This window comes from Pezoporus flaviventris, unplaced genomic scaffold, assembly GCF_033815535.1.
Source record: "Pezoporus flaviventris isolate CSIRO_AGI_PZ_B2104156 unplaced genomic scaffold, CSIRO_AGI_Pfla_v1 ptg000012l, whole genome shotgun sequence".
NCBI classification, from domain to species: Eukaryota; Metazoa; Chordata; class Aves; order Psittaciformes; family Psittacidae; genus Pezoporus; species Pezoporus flaviventris.
The window spans coordinates 276,134-295,875 of record NW_026892560.1 but is presented as its reverse complement, the minus strand read 5'-3'; the positions used below and the strand labels follow the sequence as shown (position 1 = coordinate 295,875).

At 51.1% G+C, this 19,742-nt stretch overlaps 1 protein-coding gene across 2 annotated transcripts; it reads right to left on the bottom strand.

The window, feature by feature from the left end:
* Positions 1 to 1,150: 1,150 nt before the first annotated feature.
* SCT (secretin) lies at positions 1,151 to 9,084 on the bottom strand. Of its 2 annotated transcripts, XM_061450957.1 has the most exons (6): positions 8,646 to 9,084; positions 5,726 to 5,822; positions 4,712 to 4,816; positions 4,329 to 4,433; positions 3,142 to 3,243; positions 1,151 to 1,679 (listed from the first exon to the last, which is right to left on the bottom strand). In XM_061450957.1, exons 2-6 carry the CDS (start codon positions 5,812 to 5,814, stop codon positions 1,568 to 1,570), a joined length of 513 nt encoding a protein of 170 aa, XP_061306941.1. In that variant the 5' UTR covers positions 5,815 to 5,822; positions 8,646 to 9,084; the 3' UTR covers positions 1,151 to 1,567. The 2 variants fall into 2 exon arrangements, with proteins under 2 accessions (XP_061306941.1, XP_061306939.1); XM_061450955.1 differs by lacking the exon at positions 8,646 to 9,084 and having other exon boundaries at positions 4,329 to 5,815.
* Between the last annotated feature and the right edge of the window lie 10,658 nt (positions 9,085 to 19,742).

The window sequence follows — 19,742 nt, the reverse complement described above, 5'->3', positions numbered from 1 at the left end:
CACTGCTCCTTTTAACATCCCCATTGATTTCAGAAGGGTCTCACATGCTGCATTTTAGCCAGGTGGTCATTAGTGGCTTAACAAAATACAGGCTGTCAACACTGCTTCTGAAAGGTCTCTTTCCTATGGACCAAAATAGATAAATGTCAAGGTCCTTGAGAAGAGCATTTCAGCATCACAGTAAGGGCATGGGTGCTTAGATGAACATTTGAGAGCAACTGGCTTCTTTGGAGGTGTCAGGTACATCACAAATGATGAAAACTGCTGGTGCAGGACAGATGAGCAGTTCTGCCATAGGCACACATGATGGCAGCTGAAGATGCCATATTTCAGAGCTGCTCTTCAAAATCTCTGTGTATCTATGTTGAATAGCTCTCAGTACATTTCTCAGTTCAGAGAAACCGAACATGACCCAGCTTCAGTGTGTGCTTGAGCTCAGAACCCCCCTGTATTCCGGGCTGCACCCCCATAGCATAAGCAGCAGACTGAGGGAGGTGATCCTGCTGCTCTATTCTGCTCTCATGAGATCCCACTTGCAGCACTGCAGGTGCAGTTCTGGTGTCCTCAACATAAGGAGTTCATGGAGCTGTTGGAACAAGTCCAGAGGAGACCACGAGGATGCTCAGGAGCTGGAGCAGCTCCCGTATGGAGACAGGCTGAGAACATTGGGGCTGTTCAGCCTGGAGAGGAGAAGGCTGCTTGGAGACCTCAGAGCAGCTTCCAGTATCTGAAGGGGGCCTACAGGGTGCTGGAGAAGGACTGTTCATCAGGGACTGTAGTGATAGCACAAGGGGTGATGGGTTTAACCTGAAACAGGGGAAATGAGGTTAAATATAAGGCAGTTCTTCCCTGTGAGGGTGCTGATGTTCTGGCACAGCTTGCCCAGAGAAGCTGTGGCTGCCCCATCCCTGGCAGTGTTCAAGGCCAGGTTGGACACAGGGGCTTGGAGCAAGCTGCTCCAGTGTGAGGCACCCCTGCCTGCGGCAGGGGGTTGGAACTGGATATCTTACAGTCCTTTCCAACCCAAACCATCCTGTGATTCTATACATTCCTTTGCAGCAAACTCTAATTTCTGCTAAATGGAGATACTAGCTTCTTTGTATGGTTGGGTTGTGGGCAGTCCTGACTCCCAGCCATGGAAGGTATGGCCAGAGACTTCAGCTGATCCCAACATGATTTATGTGGGGAAAGCCTGGCAAAATACCTCTTCCCTCACACCCCCCATTCCTAATGGCCCAACACCAAACCCTTGTGCCTGTCTCCCAAAGAGCAGCCAAAGCACAGGTGTAGCTGACAAATCTTTATTTGACTTCAGAAGCAGGCAGATGCTACCACAGAGTGCAAGCGATGCGCTTCATTCAGGCTCCATCTACTGACAGCGCTTCACACTTCACACATCTATCACACTCCTCATAATCAGAGAGGTTTTATTGGGATTTGGCTGCTTTCCAGATTATTTATTTCTGATCTCCACGGTTTTTCCTAAGCAAAACCAGTAGCTTCCCTGTTTATTCCAAGGCTATATACATGCAAAGCTGCCTCCTTGGCTGTCTCTTTTCCTTCACCTTCAGTTGAAATTCTCTGTGTCTTCCTTCATGTCTGCAGCCAGATGCTTAAAGATGGGGCAAATGTACTGGCTGGTGACTGCAGCAGCTTCCCTGGCATCATCCTCTGAGTGGCTGTTGGAAGGGAACAGATGAGTGGCAGTTTGTTATTTCTGGGGGCACAGGCAGCCTGGGGTGTGACAAGGCCACACAAGGCAGGTATATGATAGAGGGACCCTGATCGTGGTTGCCTGCACCCAGACACCCCACAAATGCACAGGTTGGTGTTCCCATCCCCATTTTTGTGGGCAACATGGACAAGAGGTACTAAGGGCCAGCTTATTCCTCCTAATTTTAATGATTTCACAGTGAGATGTCCCATTGAAAGTGGTTGGTCACTAGGAGGAGACAACGTCCGGATGCTGGGACAGCCCATCCTGAGGTGAGTGTTTGAATCAATAGCTGAATGAAGTCAGGGTAGGGAAGGCTTTCCATTTTAACTGCTAGATCAGGTTTCCTAATGGGATGAAGAATTGTTTCAATCCAGGATGATTAGAAAAAGATACTATTTAATTTCCCTAGGATTATTATTTTTAATAACTGACTTTTACATGGCACTGTAACTCCCAATGACAGCTTTGCTTTAGGGAAGGCAAAACTGAGTGCCGGGTGTGCTTGGCACATAGAAATAGAGTTTACCATGAAACTAGGCATGGAAATCAATTGAGGTTGCACAGAGCCACATGTCACCTTGCAGATTAGCTACAGCATTTGCTTCTCTAGCTCTGCAAACCCCCCACCCCTGGGAGTGTGGCTGTGGGCAGAGTGACAGGAGGGACCAAACTGTGTGATGGGGGCTGCAATTCAGCAATGGCAGTTCTTCAGACAGTGCCTCACAAAGTGATGGGCAACGAGGCAGAAGTGATTTTAAAATCTGAACAACTTAATAAATCTTCCATCTTTCCCCTTTTGGAGGATAGTTTTAAAGATATTGTTTTAGTTGGAGCAAGTCCAGAGGAGGCCACGAGGATGCTCAGGGGCTGGAGCACCTCCTGTATGAAGATAGGCTGAGAACACTGGGGCTGCTCAGCCTGGAGAAGAGAAGGCTGCGGGGAGACCTCAGAGCAGCTTCCAGTGTGTGAAGGGGACTACAAGGATGCTGGGGAGGGACTCTTCATCAGGGACTGCAGCGATAGGACAAGGGGTAATGGGTTCAAACTGAAACAGGGGAAGTTTAGATTGGATCTAAGGAGGAAATTCTTTCCTGTGAGGGTGCTGAGGCGCTGGCACAGGGTGCCCAGAGAAGCTGTGGCTGCCCCATCCCTGGCAGTGTTCAAGGCCAGGTTGGACACAGGGGCTTGGAGCAAGCTGCTCCAGTGGAAGGGGTCCCTGCCCGTGGCAGGGGATTGGAAGGAGATGAGCTTCAGGTCCTTTCCAATCCAAACCATTCTATGATATCAGCTGAACCCTTTGGATCATTAACATCAGATTTGTGCTTGAGACAACACCTGGGCATTTACAAGTTACTAGAAGTCTTCTTTCTGCCTTAACGCTGTGATGAGCAGGGCCATAGAAGTGACAAACCTGTCCCACATACCTGGTGTTTAAAAAGCTCTGGTAGAGCCTCAGAAGGCAAAGTTCCTCATAGTTGTTTTCGTCTTCTCTCTCCTGCACATATGTGTTGACTGGGCCTGGAGGGCTGGTTTAGAGAAAGAAAATCATTAATCATAGAATCACAGAATGGTTTGGCTTGGAAAGTACCTTAAGAACCTCCAGTTCCAAAGCCCTGCCATGGGCAGGGACACCTCACACTTGACCATGCAGTGTAAGCAGCACAGCTGTAAAGCAGCCCTGCTATGGAAGGCAGGTTCACCCCACAGCACCCCACTGATGGTCCCGCCTCTATTAACCTGCTGTCACCAGAGCTGTGCAGGAGGAAAAGGAAGTGTCCTCTTCAAATCAGGTTTCTGGCTGGCAAAGGGATAGGCTTTAATATGCTCTTGCTCTCTGCCTCATTACCCAGGGCTGGCATGTCCTTCCACCCATGGATGTATGTACCTTTTCCAAGCACTTGGAAATGAAAACTCTCCTGCATCTGCCAGGACTTTGCTAGGGGTGCATGCCACAGGAAATATCAGAGCACACAGAACGGATGGGAAGGAATCAATGTGCTGTCTGTGCCCTGCAGAAAAGACTGCGCTTGAAGGAAACCTCTGGAGGCAATATTGACCCTTCATAACATACCAGCATCAAGGGCAGAGGCAGCTGTGGGGTGTGTCACAGTGCCCCACATATTATAACTGGTGATGTGTTCATATACGTGGCTTCAGTGGGAGCTCGTGTGCCTGTATGACAGCTGGATGAAAGGCCCCATATTTGCCATATATATATAGGATTATGTCTAAAATCTGCCCAGTCTGGCAGTCAGAGCCATACATGGGGACTGTGTTCAGCTCTGGGCTCCTCACTACAAGAGAGACCTTGAGGTGCTGGAGCAGGGCCAGAGAAGGGAACGGAGCTGGAGCAGGGCCTGGAGCCCAAGTGTGATGGGGAAGGGCTGAGGGACCTGGGGGGTTCAGTGTGGAGAAGAGAAGGCTCAGGGGGGACCTGATGGCTGCCTCCAAGTGCCTGAGAGGAGGATGGAGCCAGGAGGGGCTGGGCTCTGCTCCAAGGAACAAGGGATGGGACAAGAGGAAACGGCCTCAAGCTGCACCAGGGCAGGTTTAGATGGAGATTAGGAACATGGCTCAAGCACTTTCCATTCCCAGGAAGCAGAGCTCTTACGTGCGCTTGCGGCCCATCAGGTTTTGGATGAATTTCTGGACCTGAGCATTTCCTCTCATCTTGCTGTACTCACTGGTGAAGAGTCCATCGGAGTGCCTCTGGGACCTGGGAACATGCAGGACAACGCCTGTTCCTCCCAGCCATGTGATGTGGGACTCATCACAAGACATAGGAATTTCTCTCTTCCCACCATCAAGGTGTCCTGTATCCCTCCCCTTCTCCTCTCCTGCCTCATCTTGAGCATCTTCTGGATGAGGACTGCACTCACGCTGGCTCTGGAGCTGGAGACAGCTCATCCCTGTGGACACCACCCTCATTGCTGGGATCCCATCTCCCTCTGGAGACTTCCAGCCCTCAGGAGGGTGGTTTTGGCTGGTCCTTACCTCTCCTTGAGGCCCATCAGGTGCTTGATCAGCTGCTGCACAAAGGCATTGCCATTCATCTTGCTGAGCTCGCTGTGGAAGAGCCCATCAGCATGCCTCTCAGGCCTGGGGAGGAAGTCAGCAGAGGAAGAATGGTGAAAAGGAATGGTTTTAGGACCAGAGAGAATGAGATTTAAACTGTACCCTCAAGGAAACAGGGTTCCAAGAATTTGGCAAAGCTTCACACAGAAAAAGAGGCAAATCTTATAGGAACTCATCTTTGTTCATCATCACACAGAAACTACCTGCACTTCCTTCTTTCCGATGTGATCACCTTACTATAAGGATATGGGAATGGGAGGTTAATGCTGATTCAGCACAAAAGAGCAGGACAAGAGACTGGAGAAGTAAGAAATTAAACACCCAGATACCTGGCTGCGGAACAGGTAGATAACAGCGGTGGTACCAAAGCCCAGCACCGGCAATGACTGAGTGACAAGGCATTAAAAGCAGTGCTCAAAGGCCCTGGTTGTGGCCATGGGGGAAGCCTCAGCTCTGTCCTCTTCCAGCCCAGCTCCTTTAGTCCTCTGTGCTTTAAGTGTCCCTGCACAGGAGGGAGGAGGGACAACCCTGCCAAGGTCTTACGTAGGACTGTAAAGTGGTGAGCTGACAAAACTGACTATTTTTAGTTATGTTTTCATAGGATTAAGCTATTTGAAGCAGAAACTTCCACCTTTATCAGCCTTTGTAAGTACCGGGCACAAAAACAGGCTCAAAAGTGTCTCTTCTACTGTAGTTTGGTCTGTTTGGGGCCCTGATTTTCTCTCCCAAACAGATCAATATTTCTGTTCTCAAGCAAGACAAAATGTTCTCAACATTTGTCTCATTCAACTAAATCAGTTTAGGCAGGAAAATGCCCAACATCCAAGCAGATGCAAGTTGCGGAGGGAAGATAAAAGCCTGACTTTATAGCTCACAGGCTCTTTGAACAACAAGCCATGGAGAAAAGGAAGCAGAGGCACAGGAAATGCTTACCTCTCTCGGGATGGAAGAGATGCTGAGAAGTGTGATAGCACAATCATAGGAATAATCAGTTGGCACAGACCAGTTGACAGGGAAACCATGTTCTCTGCTGAATTAAAGCACAAGCTTTTATGAGCAGCAGAATCATAGAATAGTCAGGGGTGGAAAGGAGCTTAAGATCATCCAATTCCAACCCCCCGCCATGGGCAGGGACACCTCACACTAAACCATGGCACCCAAGGCTCTGTCCAACCTGGCCTTGAACACTGCCAGGGATGGAGCATTCACAACCTCCCTGGGCAACCCATTCCAGTGCCTCAGCACCCTCACAGGAAAGAATTTCCTCCTTAGATCCAATCTAAACTTCCCCTGTTTCAGTTTGAACCCGTTACCCCTTGTCCTGTCACTGCAGTCCCGAATGAAAAGTCCCTCCCCAGCATCCCTATAGGCCCCCTTCAGACACTGGAAGCTGCTCTGAGGTCTCCCCACAGCCTTCTCTTCTCCAGGCTGAACAGCCCCAACTTTCTCAGCCTGTCTCCATACAGGAGGTGCTCCAGCCCCTGAGCATCCTCGTGGCCTCCTCTGGACTTGTTCCAACAGTTCCATGTCCTTTTTATGTTGAGGACCCCAGAACTGCACACAATGCTCCAGGTGAGGTCTCAGCAGAGGAAAGGGGCAGGATCACCTCCTTAAAATAACCATGCTCTGTCTGGCAGAGGCCACATGCCACACATGGCTCTGTAAATAACACCACTATACATTAGGCAGAAATTCCTGCCAGGAAAAGTTGTATTATTTAAAATACTAAAAAAGAACAGTTCCAATCTTTCAGGTTGTCAGCTCATTGGAAGCTGGTGGTAGTTGTCATCCCAACCGTGCAGTCCTGGAGCACACGTCTGAGGGTGCCTCTGTGACATGATGGATGCGCCGGAGCCTTGCTGTGAGTCAGTATAACATGTAGTGAATACACAGGGAGGTATCACTCAAGTTAATCCACCAGCAGCACAACACCATGGAGGAAACCCCATTCTACTACAGGTCCCTGAGAGCTGAGCCTTCAGGGAGAGGATTTAGAGCCCCCACATCCCACACAGTTATTGATATACGTGGAGGATGCTCAGGAGAAACCTATTTGGGATTTTTCAGACCAAAACAAATGGCGTGTACCAACTAAAAGTTCATGTCCACACAGGGGAAAGGAAGAGCTCAGTGTGTGCCAATATCTGCCTGTGCTCTGATCTTTCAAGAGGGAGAAGAAAAACAACCACATTTCCAGTAGCAGCAGAACCTCCTGATTAGGGGAGGGGAGGGGAGGCCATTTGGTTCTTCACAAGCCATTGCATGGTTTTCCCTTTTATTTCCAGGCTCTTTTTGCAGCCCTATGCCTGCAGAGATGGGGCTGTGCCTTTGTGGGTGCTCACATTTCCCCAGGGATTACTCAGGAGCCATATCTGTAATGTATAATACTCCTGCCTTCCTCCTGCACAGAAGCAAACCTTCCCTTCTATGCCTGTCCTGGAAACCCTCACATAGCACTTGCTAACCCCAAACCAAAGTCCTCCCACTTTGGTTTTACTTCGGTCTGAAACTAGACAGTAAGAACAGCATTAGAGAACTGTCAGAGTTCCCTGAACAGTTTCTAGCCACCCTCCTGGGATGTTCACTACTCTAGGCATGAGAAGAGGCTTTCTATTTCTATTATCCTTTCTATTTGCTGTAAGCCACAGCACAAATACTTCCTGGGGGGTCACAGAGCACACAGGTGAGAGGGTTTGCATGATTAAGGAGCCATCAGCTTCATCTCACACACACTTGTGATGCTCTAGTGTTGTGTTTTCCTGCCTGACTTGGCTTTGGGGAGGGTGGAATCAGTAAAACAAGAAGGACACTTCCAAGTTTCTTATTGGAGTCCAAACAAGCCAGGCTCCAGAGCTCTGCTTCCCAGCTGAGGGATGAGCAAGAGCCGAGAACAGCCACTGAAACCAGAGAACACCATCCTTCAGGGGTGAAACCTGGAGTCTGAGCCTTGCCCCCCCAGCCAGGATCTCACCACTACAGTTTGGCTTTCCCTGGGCCAACCCTGGGCTGACATTTGTCTTAGAGCACCACATTTAAGAGCCCATTTTAAACCCCAGACTTTCCTCTCTCTTCATAACCTTCCTAGCTGCTGATCAAGTGGATCAACTTCCCTTTTCCCTTACTTTGTCTTCCTTGTGCAGATCACATTTGCTTGCTGAAGCTGCTAGGAGCAGCAATGGCTGCTGGGGAGGAACTCCTCCTGTGTGTCAGCAGTGTATTGCATTGGGGTTTGAATCAGTCAGACCCCAGGAAGGAGGTAGATCTTCAGTGTCCTCGCAGTAGAGCTGTTTAAACCTTCCTAAGCTACTTCGGAGCTTTTCATTGCCCTCCCCAGTGATGCTGGCTTTCAACACATGCAAACTCCATAGCTAGCTGGGACCTTTAGCTGAGAGAAGTGTTCACCAAGCCAGCCGGGGACCAGGGAGCATCTCAGATCTTCCCAGCAGACAAATCCCAGGGTTGAAATGTCAGATGGCACCCAAAGGCTTTGCTGAATCGAGGTTCCATCACCCCGCAGGAGCCGTACTGCTAGGAGAGCTTCCACACAGGCTGGCACACAGCCATTTGAGCACCTTCTTGCTCCTGCCCATCTGCTGTACTCCATCTAAAACTAAAGACCACGTTATTTCTGGAAGCCATCTGGTCCTGCTGCTCTTTGGGCCCTGTTCTTTCCTCTGGTTGCTCCAGAGGAGAAAAACCCTCCATATAACCAGCACTGCAGTTCAAGAGATGGATAGCTTCATGGCAATGGCTCAGCAAAGCATCACAGGGGCCTGAAACCCACCACCTGAAAACTGAAAGAGGGGACAAGGCCATGGGGCCAGCCTGATTGCATCAACACCGTGGTACTCACCACCCCTTGGTCACCCTGGGCTCTCTGCTGTCTCACTGCGCCGATGCTCCACTGGCCCACTCCTCTCCATGGCCCCCTATAAATGCGCAGCCCTTATCAGAAGCAATTATTTGGGTAAAGATATGAATACGAGTAATTGTGATTAACAGCAAATAACCCAGTTCTGCTGATGGGCAAGAATTCCTGCTTCTGCCTCCAGTGACAGTAATTCCTTGGGCAAACACCCCTGTATGAATTGATTCATTATGATTGTCACCATTATCTCTCCTCCTGACTTTAATTACCTCTTGATAGCAGCTTAATCTGCCGTTCCTTTTTAATCCTGGCTTGCCTTTTGTTTGCAGCTGCCAGGAACTGTTGGGGAGTGCATGTGTGTACTGGGATTTGCCTAAACACCGGGTCACGTTTTAGGGCAAACACTGTCTGACCAGCGGGATGAGGGCTGGGACACCACCTTCTCAAAGTTGAGGTTTCACAGCCGCATCTGGGCTGTATCACAGCTTCAAGAAAAGAAGCATGTTTATACATGCATGGGAAACACCTGGAATAAATTCCCTGCTTTTCCCAGGGTTTGGAGCTGGTTGCAGGTGGCAGGAAAATGGAGGGAGAAAACAGGATTATGACCTTTCTCTCCTTGTTTCTGTGGTATAAAGTAGCATGAAAGGATTAATGATTATAAATAAATCTTCTTATCTTCCAGCTGGAGAAAGAGGAGCTACGCTACACCACTTCTTGTCTGCTTGCCTTGTTTTCTTCAGAAAAGCAGAGGGCATCCCCATGGCTGGAAAGCTGGGAAGGATCTGATTTTCCCTGCCACCCACCCCCTGCTGAGCACCAAGCCTCATCACTACTGCCTGTGGCTGCAAGCTGCAGCCAGACCCCTGCAGATGGGAGGGGAAGAAACAGCAGGGACATTCCAGGTCCCATTCCAGGACTGCAATATGGAGAGGTGACATAGCCACCGCTGGGACTGGGAAGCCCATCTCCTCCTTCAGACAGTGCAGGTCAGTCCAGGCATTTCCCAAGCATCTTTGGCTCCTTTCTGCAAGGACTGGTTTCCTCAGCTGCCTTTGTGCTGCCATTCCTCTCGGGACCAGGCCCTGCTTTGGGAGCCCCCGGTGACATTGGTGACATCTGAAATTCTTGTGGTTTTGTTCTTTGCATCTAAATCTTCCTATTTCCTGCATTCATATTTTCTGGCTGCATCAGTGATGGCAGCTTCAGTCTGGGCTTGTTCATGCTGTTGCCAAACACCTACAAGTAACAAAGAGGGCCAAACATGTAAGAACAAGGCAAGGAGGAAAAAAGCCTATTAAAAAAGGCTAAATAACATATAGGGAGCTAAAAATGAGTCATTTGATGTCCTTTCCTTTGCAGAGAACCTCAATGGGTCTGAAATGCCCCCAGCCCCTGGAGAAAACTCAGTTTGCTGTGAGAATCTAACCGGGTATAGGGAAAGAGCATCCAGAAGAGGCTGCAACGAAGAGGCGGCCCCACGATGGCAGCAGAGCGTGAGTAACACGACAGGAAAAGCTTCTGGGGGGCTGGAAGAACATGAACCAAGCAACGTGGTGTGCCAAACACCGGGGTTTGCCTGGCAGCAAGCAAGCAGAGAGGGAAAAGGTGGTGGGATAGAAAACTGTGTGTCCGTGCCCAGCACTGCTGCAGCACAATGCAGGTGACAGCCACGAGCTTAATGCAGCTCCTGAGCTCCCTGATGAGGAAATTACGGACCATGAAAGGAAACCCCAAACTTTTGGAAGCTGAAATTTATACCTGAATAAACAGGAGCCCAAAGCAAATCCCCAGTCCTGAGACATCTGTGCTTTAACTAGAATTCACATTAAATGTCCATCAGGAGACATGATGGAAGCAGGAGTGATAAACAGGACTGCTTAACAGTGTCAGCTGAATGGAGCCTTGTGAATCTGCACCTTGCTTTTCCCCTTCTCCATTTTGTGAGCATTAAGACAGGAGATTCCCCAGCCTGCATGCAACAGAGATAAAGTGTGATTAAATCATCCATCTATCACTGTCATCTAACCCATCATCTCTGTGCAGCATCATTGCAGAGGAAAACTCCCCATCATTGACTGAGAACAAGGGAAATCGACATCACTGCCCTCATCTGATCCCTGATCCTTGCACAGTTGTAACACCCAAAGCTGCAAAAAGTCACATCCTTGGCACCAACTGCCAGTGACTTACCTGTTCAGGGGACATAACACCTTTTGAGAGGGTATATAGCAAAGTGCACCAAAGAGGTGGCATTAAGGAGCACTGAGGCCGTGCATCACCATGCCAAGTGCAAGGTCCTACACCTGGGGTCAGAGCAATCCCAGGCCCAGCTACAGGTTGGGCAGCGAAGAAATTCAGAGCAGCCCAAGGAGAAGGACTTGGGGGTGCTGGTTGATGAGAAAATGAACATGAGCCGGCTTCAGTGTGAGCTCACAGCCCAGAAACCAACCGTGTCCTGGGCTGCATCCAAAGCAGCGTGACCAGCAGGTCCAAGGAGGTGATCCTGCCCCTCTGCTCTGCTCTCGTGAGACCTCACCTGGAGCATTGTGTGCAGTTCTGGGGTCCTCAACATAAAAAGGACATGGAACTGTTGGAACAAGTCCAGAGGAGGCCACGAGGATGCTCAGGGGCTGGAGCACCTCCTGTATGAAGACAGGGTGAGGAAGTTGGGGCTGTTCAGCCTGGAGAAGAGAAGGCTGCAGGGAGACCTCAGAGCAGCTTCCAGTATCTGAAGGGGGCCTATAGGGATGCTGGGGAGGGACTCTTCATTAGGGACTGCAGTGACAGGACAAGGGGTAACGGGTTCAAACTGAAACAGGGGAAGTTTAGATTGGATCTAAGGAGGAAATTCTTTCCTGTGAGGGTGCTGAGGCACTGGAATGGGTTGCCCAGGGAGGTTGTGAATGCTCCATCCCTGGCAGTGTTCAAGACCAGGTTGGACAGAGCCTTGGGTGCCATGGTTTAGTGTGAGGTGTCCCTGCCCATGGCAGGGGGTTGGAACTGGATGATCTTAAGGTCCTTTCCAACCCTGACTATTCTATGATTCTATTCTATCCACACTTCTTGAAGGGGACAGGGACACACAGCCAAGGGAGAAGGGGTCTGTAAGCTTTGAGGCCACTCCTGAGCAGGACATGAGCTGCCCTGAGGACATTGCCAGGTATAAAGCCACCAGGATCTCTGTGCAGTCACTTCTGCTTAGGCTTGACACCAACTGACATGCGCAACGTGGAGAGACCTGTGGGGAGCTGCATTAAGTAAATCCAGGTTCAAGGGCTATTCACAGCAGCCACACTGTTGGCTGGGAGCACCCTTGTGCATGGCAGTGAGCACAGGTTATGAAACAGAGCAGCCATCCCCAGTCTGACAGCAAGACCCTGCATTAAAGGGTACTTAGTGGCTAGTGCACACAAGCTGACCCATTCCAAAGGCATCAAAGCTAAGAACAGCAGAGAAGAAGGTCTTTTTTCTCCCCTTTACAGTGGGAGGGAGTCACCAAACCTGCAGTGTGAAATACAGCATCTTATAACCATGTTAAATGTATTAGCCCCAAATCTGGCAGTGTTTAAGGAGAGCACATGAGTCTGCGTTGGAGGAAAAGACAGAAGGAACTGCCTTTGGAAGAAGAGAAGGTTTCATCCTAAAGCTGGACATCCTGACCCCACACCACAGGAAGGATGCAGGCAGGGTCTCAAAACCAGCACACAGAGCTCGAGGGGGTCATTCTGGGGTTTGAAGGGGAGAAATTCCCCTTCACACTGCAAAGAAGCTAATACAGGAGAGCAGAAAAACTTTGGCTGTAGGAGCTGTGTGGATGCAGTCAGACCCCACCTCCACAGAGCTTTACTGGATATAAATGTCATGTAGACACTGTTGCTCCTGCCTGGACCAGGAAAGCCCATCCAGCCTTTGGGGATGCTGTTTATCCAGAGCAACCCATCCCAGGCAGCATCTCTTGCCAGCTTGTCCACAGTCCGGACCCCAGCTGTGTTACTGCAGCAACTCAGGCTCTGCTGGGACTGCTCTTCTTCATGGAGACACCCTGGTTAGCCAAAACGCACATCCCAAACTGTTCCTACAGCCTCTGCATTGCTCTCGTTGAGGTCTGTGGCCTCAAAGCTAAGTGCACAGGGTCAACACAGGCTGAGAAAGGTGGGGAAGGACCACCACATCCAGCACACACGCATCCAGCAATGCTGTCACAAGTCTGTCTAGGTGCACTGAGCTTTGAGGAGCCCAGGCACAGGCTGTGACCCCATCCAGTGGTGGCCCCTGTTGATGACACAGGAGTTTATTGAGGTCAGATGGTGCCAGGAACTGAATGGCTAAATCCTTCCTACGTAAAATACCCTTTAATCAGCTTAGGGAGTGTTCAGGAACTTCTACCTCCCCCATTCTTTTTTTTCCTTCCTTAACCTGTGTGTGTGTGAGTCCATGTGTGTGGTGGGGATTTTCTCTTGTACATTTACAGGTGAGTCTTCCCCACATCAAGGAGCTGATCAAGATGCTGCTGTCTCCTGAGAGCACATTGGAGTCATTTTCTAGCATCACTCCCAGGTCTGTAAGAGAAAGGATCCTAATTGGAATAAGGGGATTGGAGGATTTAGAGTTCTAAATGCTTCTTTCTTGCACAGGATGGTTTCAGGAGTGGTTTTAATCTTTACCACCCGATTTGGTAATTCTGGCTGCAAAAGGGAAGAGATGGATGGGAGGAAGAGGTGAGTGCCCTGGGAGAGGAAGGGAGAAGGAAAATCACAGTCCTATATGGCTGTGGGACCATAGAAAAACACCCAGTCCGCTCCCAAGCCCCAGGGTGGACACAGCTACTATTCCCAAACCCTGAACAGGGTAGGAAACAATCCTTGTTATAGAATAAATCCAGTGTCACAGAAGCATGCCAGCCCCTCATGGTGGTCCTCAGCTCCATCTAAACCTGCCCTGGTGCAGCTTGAGGCCGTTTCCTCTTGTCCCATCCCTTGTTCCTTGGGAGCAGAGCCCAGCCCCTCCTGGCTCCATCCTCCTCTCAGGCACTTGTAGGCAGCCATCAGGTCCCCCCCTGAGCCTTCTCCACACTGAACCCCCCCAGGTCCCTCAGCCCTTCCCCATCACACTTGGGCTCCAGGCCCTGCTCCAGCTCCATTGCCCTTTGAGCCCACATGGCAGCATCTGATTCAGCAAGGGGCAAACTACTCTAAGCAAAGGTGGTGTTTGGATCCAGGATGTGTGTGGCTCACTCTGTCTGCCTGTGCAGCTCTTGGGGGGGATGCTTATATTGCCTCTGTCTCTCCTCTGCTTTACTTGGCAGAGTCCAAGAAGGCTGAGCCTTGCTGCAGCGTATGGCACCTTTCTGGATTTGCACCACTTTAAAGAGAAAGTTAAGATGTGGGAGCCAAAAAAACCCATAAGATGTCACCTTCACTTGCTCTGGAGTCTAGAGGGAAGGGGCTGGACCTGCCAGCTAGCCCCATGTTTGGCAGCACCACTCAGGGGCAAGGACATCCAAACCTTCGTGTTAGGAGCTCTGGGCTGTGCTAGAGCAGACCTCAGCCAATCTAATCCAAGCCGGACCTGCTTCCAGCCAAATCCTTGGGTGAAATCTGCAGCAAACACCAGAATCTTCTTTTCAAAGAAGAGATTAAGAAAAATATTTGGTGTTTGGCTCCCGCTGGAAAAATGAAAAGCTTAAAACACTTTGCTAAGAAATGGGAAGAGAAAAGTGCCCCATTGGTGCACGGATGGTACCTTGGGTGCTGGCACAGTGCCTTGGCTCTCCATGGAATGGAATGAGGCACTTAGAAAGCAAGCCAGAACATCTCTCACCCCATGCTCTGGATAGGGACAAGTGCTAGGCCACAGGGTCCCCCAAGGGTGCTGGGCTGCCTCCCTAGAGATGCTGTGCCTGGAGATGCTGGGGCCAAGCCAGGCTTACCCTGCTGTGCTGCTCCCTGTGCAGACACACCTGCAGCAAGCAGGAGACAGCCTTGAATGTGGAAGGCTTGCTGTGAGGCACTTCCCTCCTGCAGGGAAATCTTCCCTGCTGCGGAACGGACACTGGGGAGAAATAAGGGTTGGGTTTGCCACGGCTGGCACTGCGACTGGAAAAGCAAAAGGCAGCTGCAGGGAACAGCCTAGTTTTCAGAGGAAGGGCTGCAACCTGTGTCTATGCATTGTGGTTGTCTCTGTCATCAAGGAAGCCCAGAGAGCTTTATAAAGACCTGCAAAGACAAACTGCCACCTCCATTGATCACTGCTGCTTTTTTACACCCTTTGGGGCTTCTAAATCTCCTTTGAGGACCACGAGGGTGCTGAGGCGCTGGCACAGGGTGCCCAGAGAAGCTGTGGCTGCCCCATCCCTGGCAGTGTTCAAGGCCAGGTTGGACACAGGGGCTTGGAGCAAGCTGCTCCAGTGGAAGGGGTCCCTGCCCGTGGCAGGGGGCTGGAGCTGGAGGAGCTTTAAGCTCCCTTCCAACCCAAACCAGTCTGTGATTCTGTGATATGATTCTATGACTGCCAAAGTGGGTGCACTCTGCCGGTCCCCAGGTAGACCCCCCAGTGTGGTGGATGGAACAGATACCACTGCAGGGACATGATGGGACAGGACACGAGGCTTCCTCCCCAGGAGTGCTCTGGCCACCCATGCCCTCCTGGCCTAGCATTGCTTCTGCCCAGCCAGAAACCACCTTGTAGCTTAAATGGAAGAGCTCCAAGTGCCTCCTGTCTCCAGCAGAGCTCTGTGCTGCTGCTCCCCATGCATGTGGCCTTATCACAGCTCTAATTGGCATCAGCGCCTGTAATCTCAGCCTCCAGCTGTTTGCTGGGTCTAGGAAGAGGAGAAAGCACTTCAGAGGATTAGTTTTAATTATAAGAATGCCAGGGACTGTAGCCAGGCTCTGTGTGTGGCCAGTCTCAGTGTCCAGGCTCTGTGGCCATGTCCAGGCTCTGTGTTCAGTCTCTGTATCCAGGCTCTGTGGCCATGTCCAGGCTCTGTGTTCAGGCTCTGTGCTCAGGCTCTGTCTGTGGCCAGGCTCTATGTATGTCCAGGTAATGTGTGCGTCCAGGGTCTGTGTTCAGGCTCTGTGTGTGTCCAGTCTCAGTGTCCAGGCTCTGTGTTCAGTCTCTGTATCCAGGCTCTGTGTCCATGTCCAGGCTCTGTGCCCAGGCTGACAGGCTCACCCAGCTGCTCCAGGTATGCAGTGCCAGCAATGGAACAGCAGCCCCTGACAGCTACACAACTGCTGGGCTTCATTTTGGCTGCATCCCTCTTTGGACTTTGTCAAGGACCTGAAAGAACATCCCTTCCAGGTGAGCAAGGCTTTGTGAAGAGGGGGGTGGAAGGAGATGCGCTCATCAGTGCTTGCTGCTCCCAGGCATGCCCTTCCCTGCCCATGCTGCTTTCCTCTTCTCCTCCTCATAACAAGTGGCTCTAATAAGCTCACTGAGGCTTTAAAACCAGTAGGAGCTCTTGAAGTATATTAATTTGATTTGCCCTATGACATAAACCCTTAGATTTCACCAGGTAACCCCTGCGTGAGATCAATTATGTGGCTTAGTCTGAAACCTCAGAAACATCCACTGTTCTCTCGAAGCTGAGACAGAAAATCCAGCCAGTTTCCCTGTGGCTCCATCCCCACGGCTAATCACCATCCCAAATGCATTAGCTTTTACATCTTACATGGATTTATCATAACTTGCCAGAATGTTAAATGTCAAAAGATCTATTTGGTGAGTACACAAATCCCTGCAGCTTATTGGAGGGGGCTCAAGAGAGCCTGAAAAGCGGGGAGAGCTTTGCCATCCTCTCCCTCTGCCGCAAAGGTTAACCTGAGAGGCAGGATGCTGCTCTGTCTCCCTTCTGGGAAGTGCATTGCAGGATGGCTTTGCTGCAGATGATATTTTTCGCAGAGAATTGCTCAGCTAAATATAACAAATAAAAGGAACACGATTGGCCTTAAAAGCTCTTGATTTTCCTCCCTTTGTTCCGAGCCTCAAGATAGCCCCAGCGATCTGTTGCCCAGGTATCAGGGTACTATTCAACAGTTGACTTTAGGCTGAAACTCTGGCAGGTAATTTTGTTCTCTTTTTCTATTTAAAACTCCAGTGCCTCAAGTGGGAGAAACTACAGAGAAAAGCTCCACATCTCGGGGACCTTGGCAGGTATCACGATTCACAACCTTCCCGATGCTTTGAACCGACTGAATCCTCCACTAACTCATCCTCGGGGAGTCTCTGTGGAGCTCCTGCCTCCTTGGCTGGCTGCTGGGGACCAGCTCTGCTGAAAAGGCAGATCTGCCACTGCTGTGTGAAGAACTGGGTGTTTTCCTGGCGCTGCCAGGGGCTGGCCTCTGGCAGCTGAGTTTGGAGGTGGCTGGAGGGCAGTGACGGTGACACTGAGCTCACAAGCCAAGTCTCTGCATGCCAGAGCCACAGAAGGCAGAGGCCCTAAGAGATATTTGGTATCAGTCTCATTTCCCCTTATTTGACAAGCAGTGACATGGGATTACACAGAGACTCCATCCCTGGTGTATGGACAGCATTGTCTCTGGGATGGCTGGGAGACCAATCTGATGGTCTATAAAGGGGAAACTGAGGCACCATTTTACATGAGGTTGAGGTGCTGCTGTTCATATCTTGTGTCCTTCATAGCACGTCCTTAGGACAGAATAAACCATTTTTTCCTGACAGAAGAGCAGCTATGGGAGGCTTTCCCAGCCTCTTCTCCCTTCTCTGAGCCAGCAGCCTGTCACAGTGTGACAGGGGAACCAAGACACTGCAAGCTGCACACCCAAGCAAAACAGGGCTGCTCAAAACCACTGACCACATCACTCTCCAAAGGTGCTCTTAAAAGCACTCACTGTCCATCACTTTGACTTATAACTCTTCTTGCTTTCCACGAGGGGGAACAATGACTCTGTCATTTGTCATCTGTTTTTGCTCTCAGCGACATGAGATCCAATACCTGAAGGGGGCTACAAGGATGCTGGAGAGGGACTCTTCATCAGGAACTGGAGTGGCAGGACAAGGGGTGATGGGTTCAAACAAACAGGGGAACTTCAGGTTGGAGATAAGGCAGAAGCTCTCCCCTGTGAGGGTGCTGAGGCGCTGGCACAGGGTGCCCAGAGAAGCTGTGGCTGCCCCATCCCTGGCAGTGTTCAAGGCCAGGTTGGACACAGGGGCTTGGAGCAAGCTGCTCCAGTAGAAGGGGTCCCTGCCTGTGGCAGGGGGTTGGAGCTGGATAACCTCAAAGTCCTTTCCAATCCAAGCCATTCCATGATTCTGATCCTATGACCTTTCAGATACGCTGATGTATCACCGAATTTTCTTCTCCTCTACTAGGACAGCTCCTCTCACCCAAGAAAGGACTGTGTCTGATGCTTATACCTGCCAACAGGAAAAAAAGGTGCTTTTCTGCTACCATTGGTTCTCCAGGATTCACTGCTCCCCTGCGGATGCTGTGACACAGCACAGCCAAACCAGTCAGCCCATGCAGGACATGGTTTACAGCCCCTGTGCCTGCCAAGGGATGTGCTGTGGGCAGTGGCAGCAGGCACAAGGAGGAGCCGTGGGCCTCAGCGATGGTGAGCAAGGCTTAGTGCAGCCTCTGAGTGTGCAGTGGAAGAGCCACCCTAATTACTGCTTTGCATAGCTGCTCGGGTTTGGACATCAAAAGCCTTATTTCCCATTAGTTTAATCTACTCCAGGATTAAACCAGTTTAGGATTAAAGCACTGCTGGACTGGAATAAGGGCTTCCACACTGAGAATTAAAAGAGTCATTCTGCACTCACCCACAGGGAAAATCAAGATAATGAATAGAAATTAACTGCTAAAGTGGATTAAATACAAGGCGTTAATCCCTGTGGGAAGGCAGCCTGCAGTCACAGCCCCATCCTGCTCTCTTTACTGCTCAGGTAGTTTAAACACAAGTAGACTAAGGGTATTCTGTCCACACAGTATTCGGTGCCATTTCATTAATGCACCCTAGGGCCTTCTTTAGCTGATTTGAGTTGATTTCTTGGAGTAAAAAGGCTCTAGTAAGAGTGGTTCTGCTGTACCAGCTCACTGAGTGAAGGCTGTGAGAGCAGTGAGTGCCAGCGGTGACGTTCTAGCGACCAACCACCAGACCTGAAAGCTGTGGTATGACCAGGTGACAGAAACCACTGAGCATACTCAGACTCTCATGACATACGGGTTTAAGAAACACTATGGGGGCAGTTTTGTCCCAGTTCAATGCACTGGATAACACCGATCTTCCTTGTCTGAGCTCCACAGCAGATGACACTCCAGATGTGGTCTTCCCAACCTGAGGGATGTGCAGCCGTGCTTGTGCCCACCTAAGTCCAACACAAACTGTTCCCACAGGAACGCAGAAGTGATAGCTCCCGTTCCAGCGCTGTTTGGAGAAAGACCTGGTCCCACTCGGAGGAATGGAGGGAAATACGCTGGGTTTTACCACTCACAGAGCGACTGACCACTGCTTTGAGGTGGGAAGTGCCAAGTACGGAACACCAACCCACTGCTGCTGTACCTGGAGGAGGGTAGCAAGCCAAAGAAGAAATCTTAGCCGCCCCTCTTCCTCCTGCTCAAGAGGCAACAGAAAGCCTAATCCTGGGAGAAGGAGACTCCTCCACTGCAGGAGGCAGCTGGGGTAAGTTGGGCAGTGAAGGGCAAGGCGTTAATCCCCGGGGTTCTCTCGGTAAAGCCCGCACTGCCAGCACTCACCTGGGCCACCGGAGGAGCGGGGCCGCAAGCGGGGATTGGTCCACGGAGAGCATCCTCAAGGGCCACCTCCGCAAGGCGCCCCTCACCTCCGGGCCGGAGCGGGTGCGGGTCCTCCCTCCGGGGCTCGGCGGGGGGAGCGGGACCGGCACCCCTGGAGCCGCCCCCCCACCTCCGCCTCCCCGTAAGCCGCTTGGTGACCCAGTTGGGAGCGCGGGGGCCGGGGGGGGGGGGGGAGGCGGGCGGCGGAGGCTCCTCCCCGCTCCGCCGAAAGTTTGGTGCGGGCCGGCGGGGCTGAGCGCGGCCGGAGCCGGCGGCGGCGGCGGGGGCTGAGCCGGGCGCCCGCGGTCGGGGGCGCTCCCATG

Bases quoted from the DNA above. Each gene is read 5' to 3' on its own strand.
- SCT (XM_061450955.1), bottom strand. From the start codon at position 4,645: ATGAGGGTGGTGTCCACAGGGATGAGCTGTCTCCAGCTCCAGAGCCAG. The intron at 3,244-4,328 runs GTAAGAGCTCTG...TCTCTAAACCAG, and splicing joins CTGATGGGCCGCAAGCGCAC to CCCTCCAGGCCCAGTCAACA. The intron at 1,680-3,141 runs GTATGTGGGACA...CCCTTCCAACAG, and splicing joins CAGAGCTTTTTAAACACCAG to CCACTCAGAGGATGATGCCA.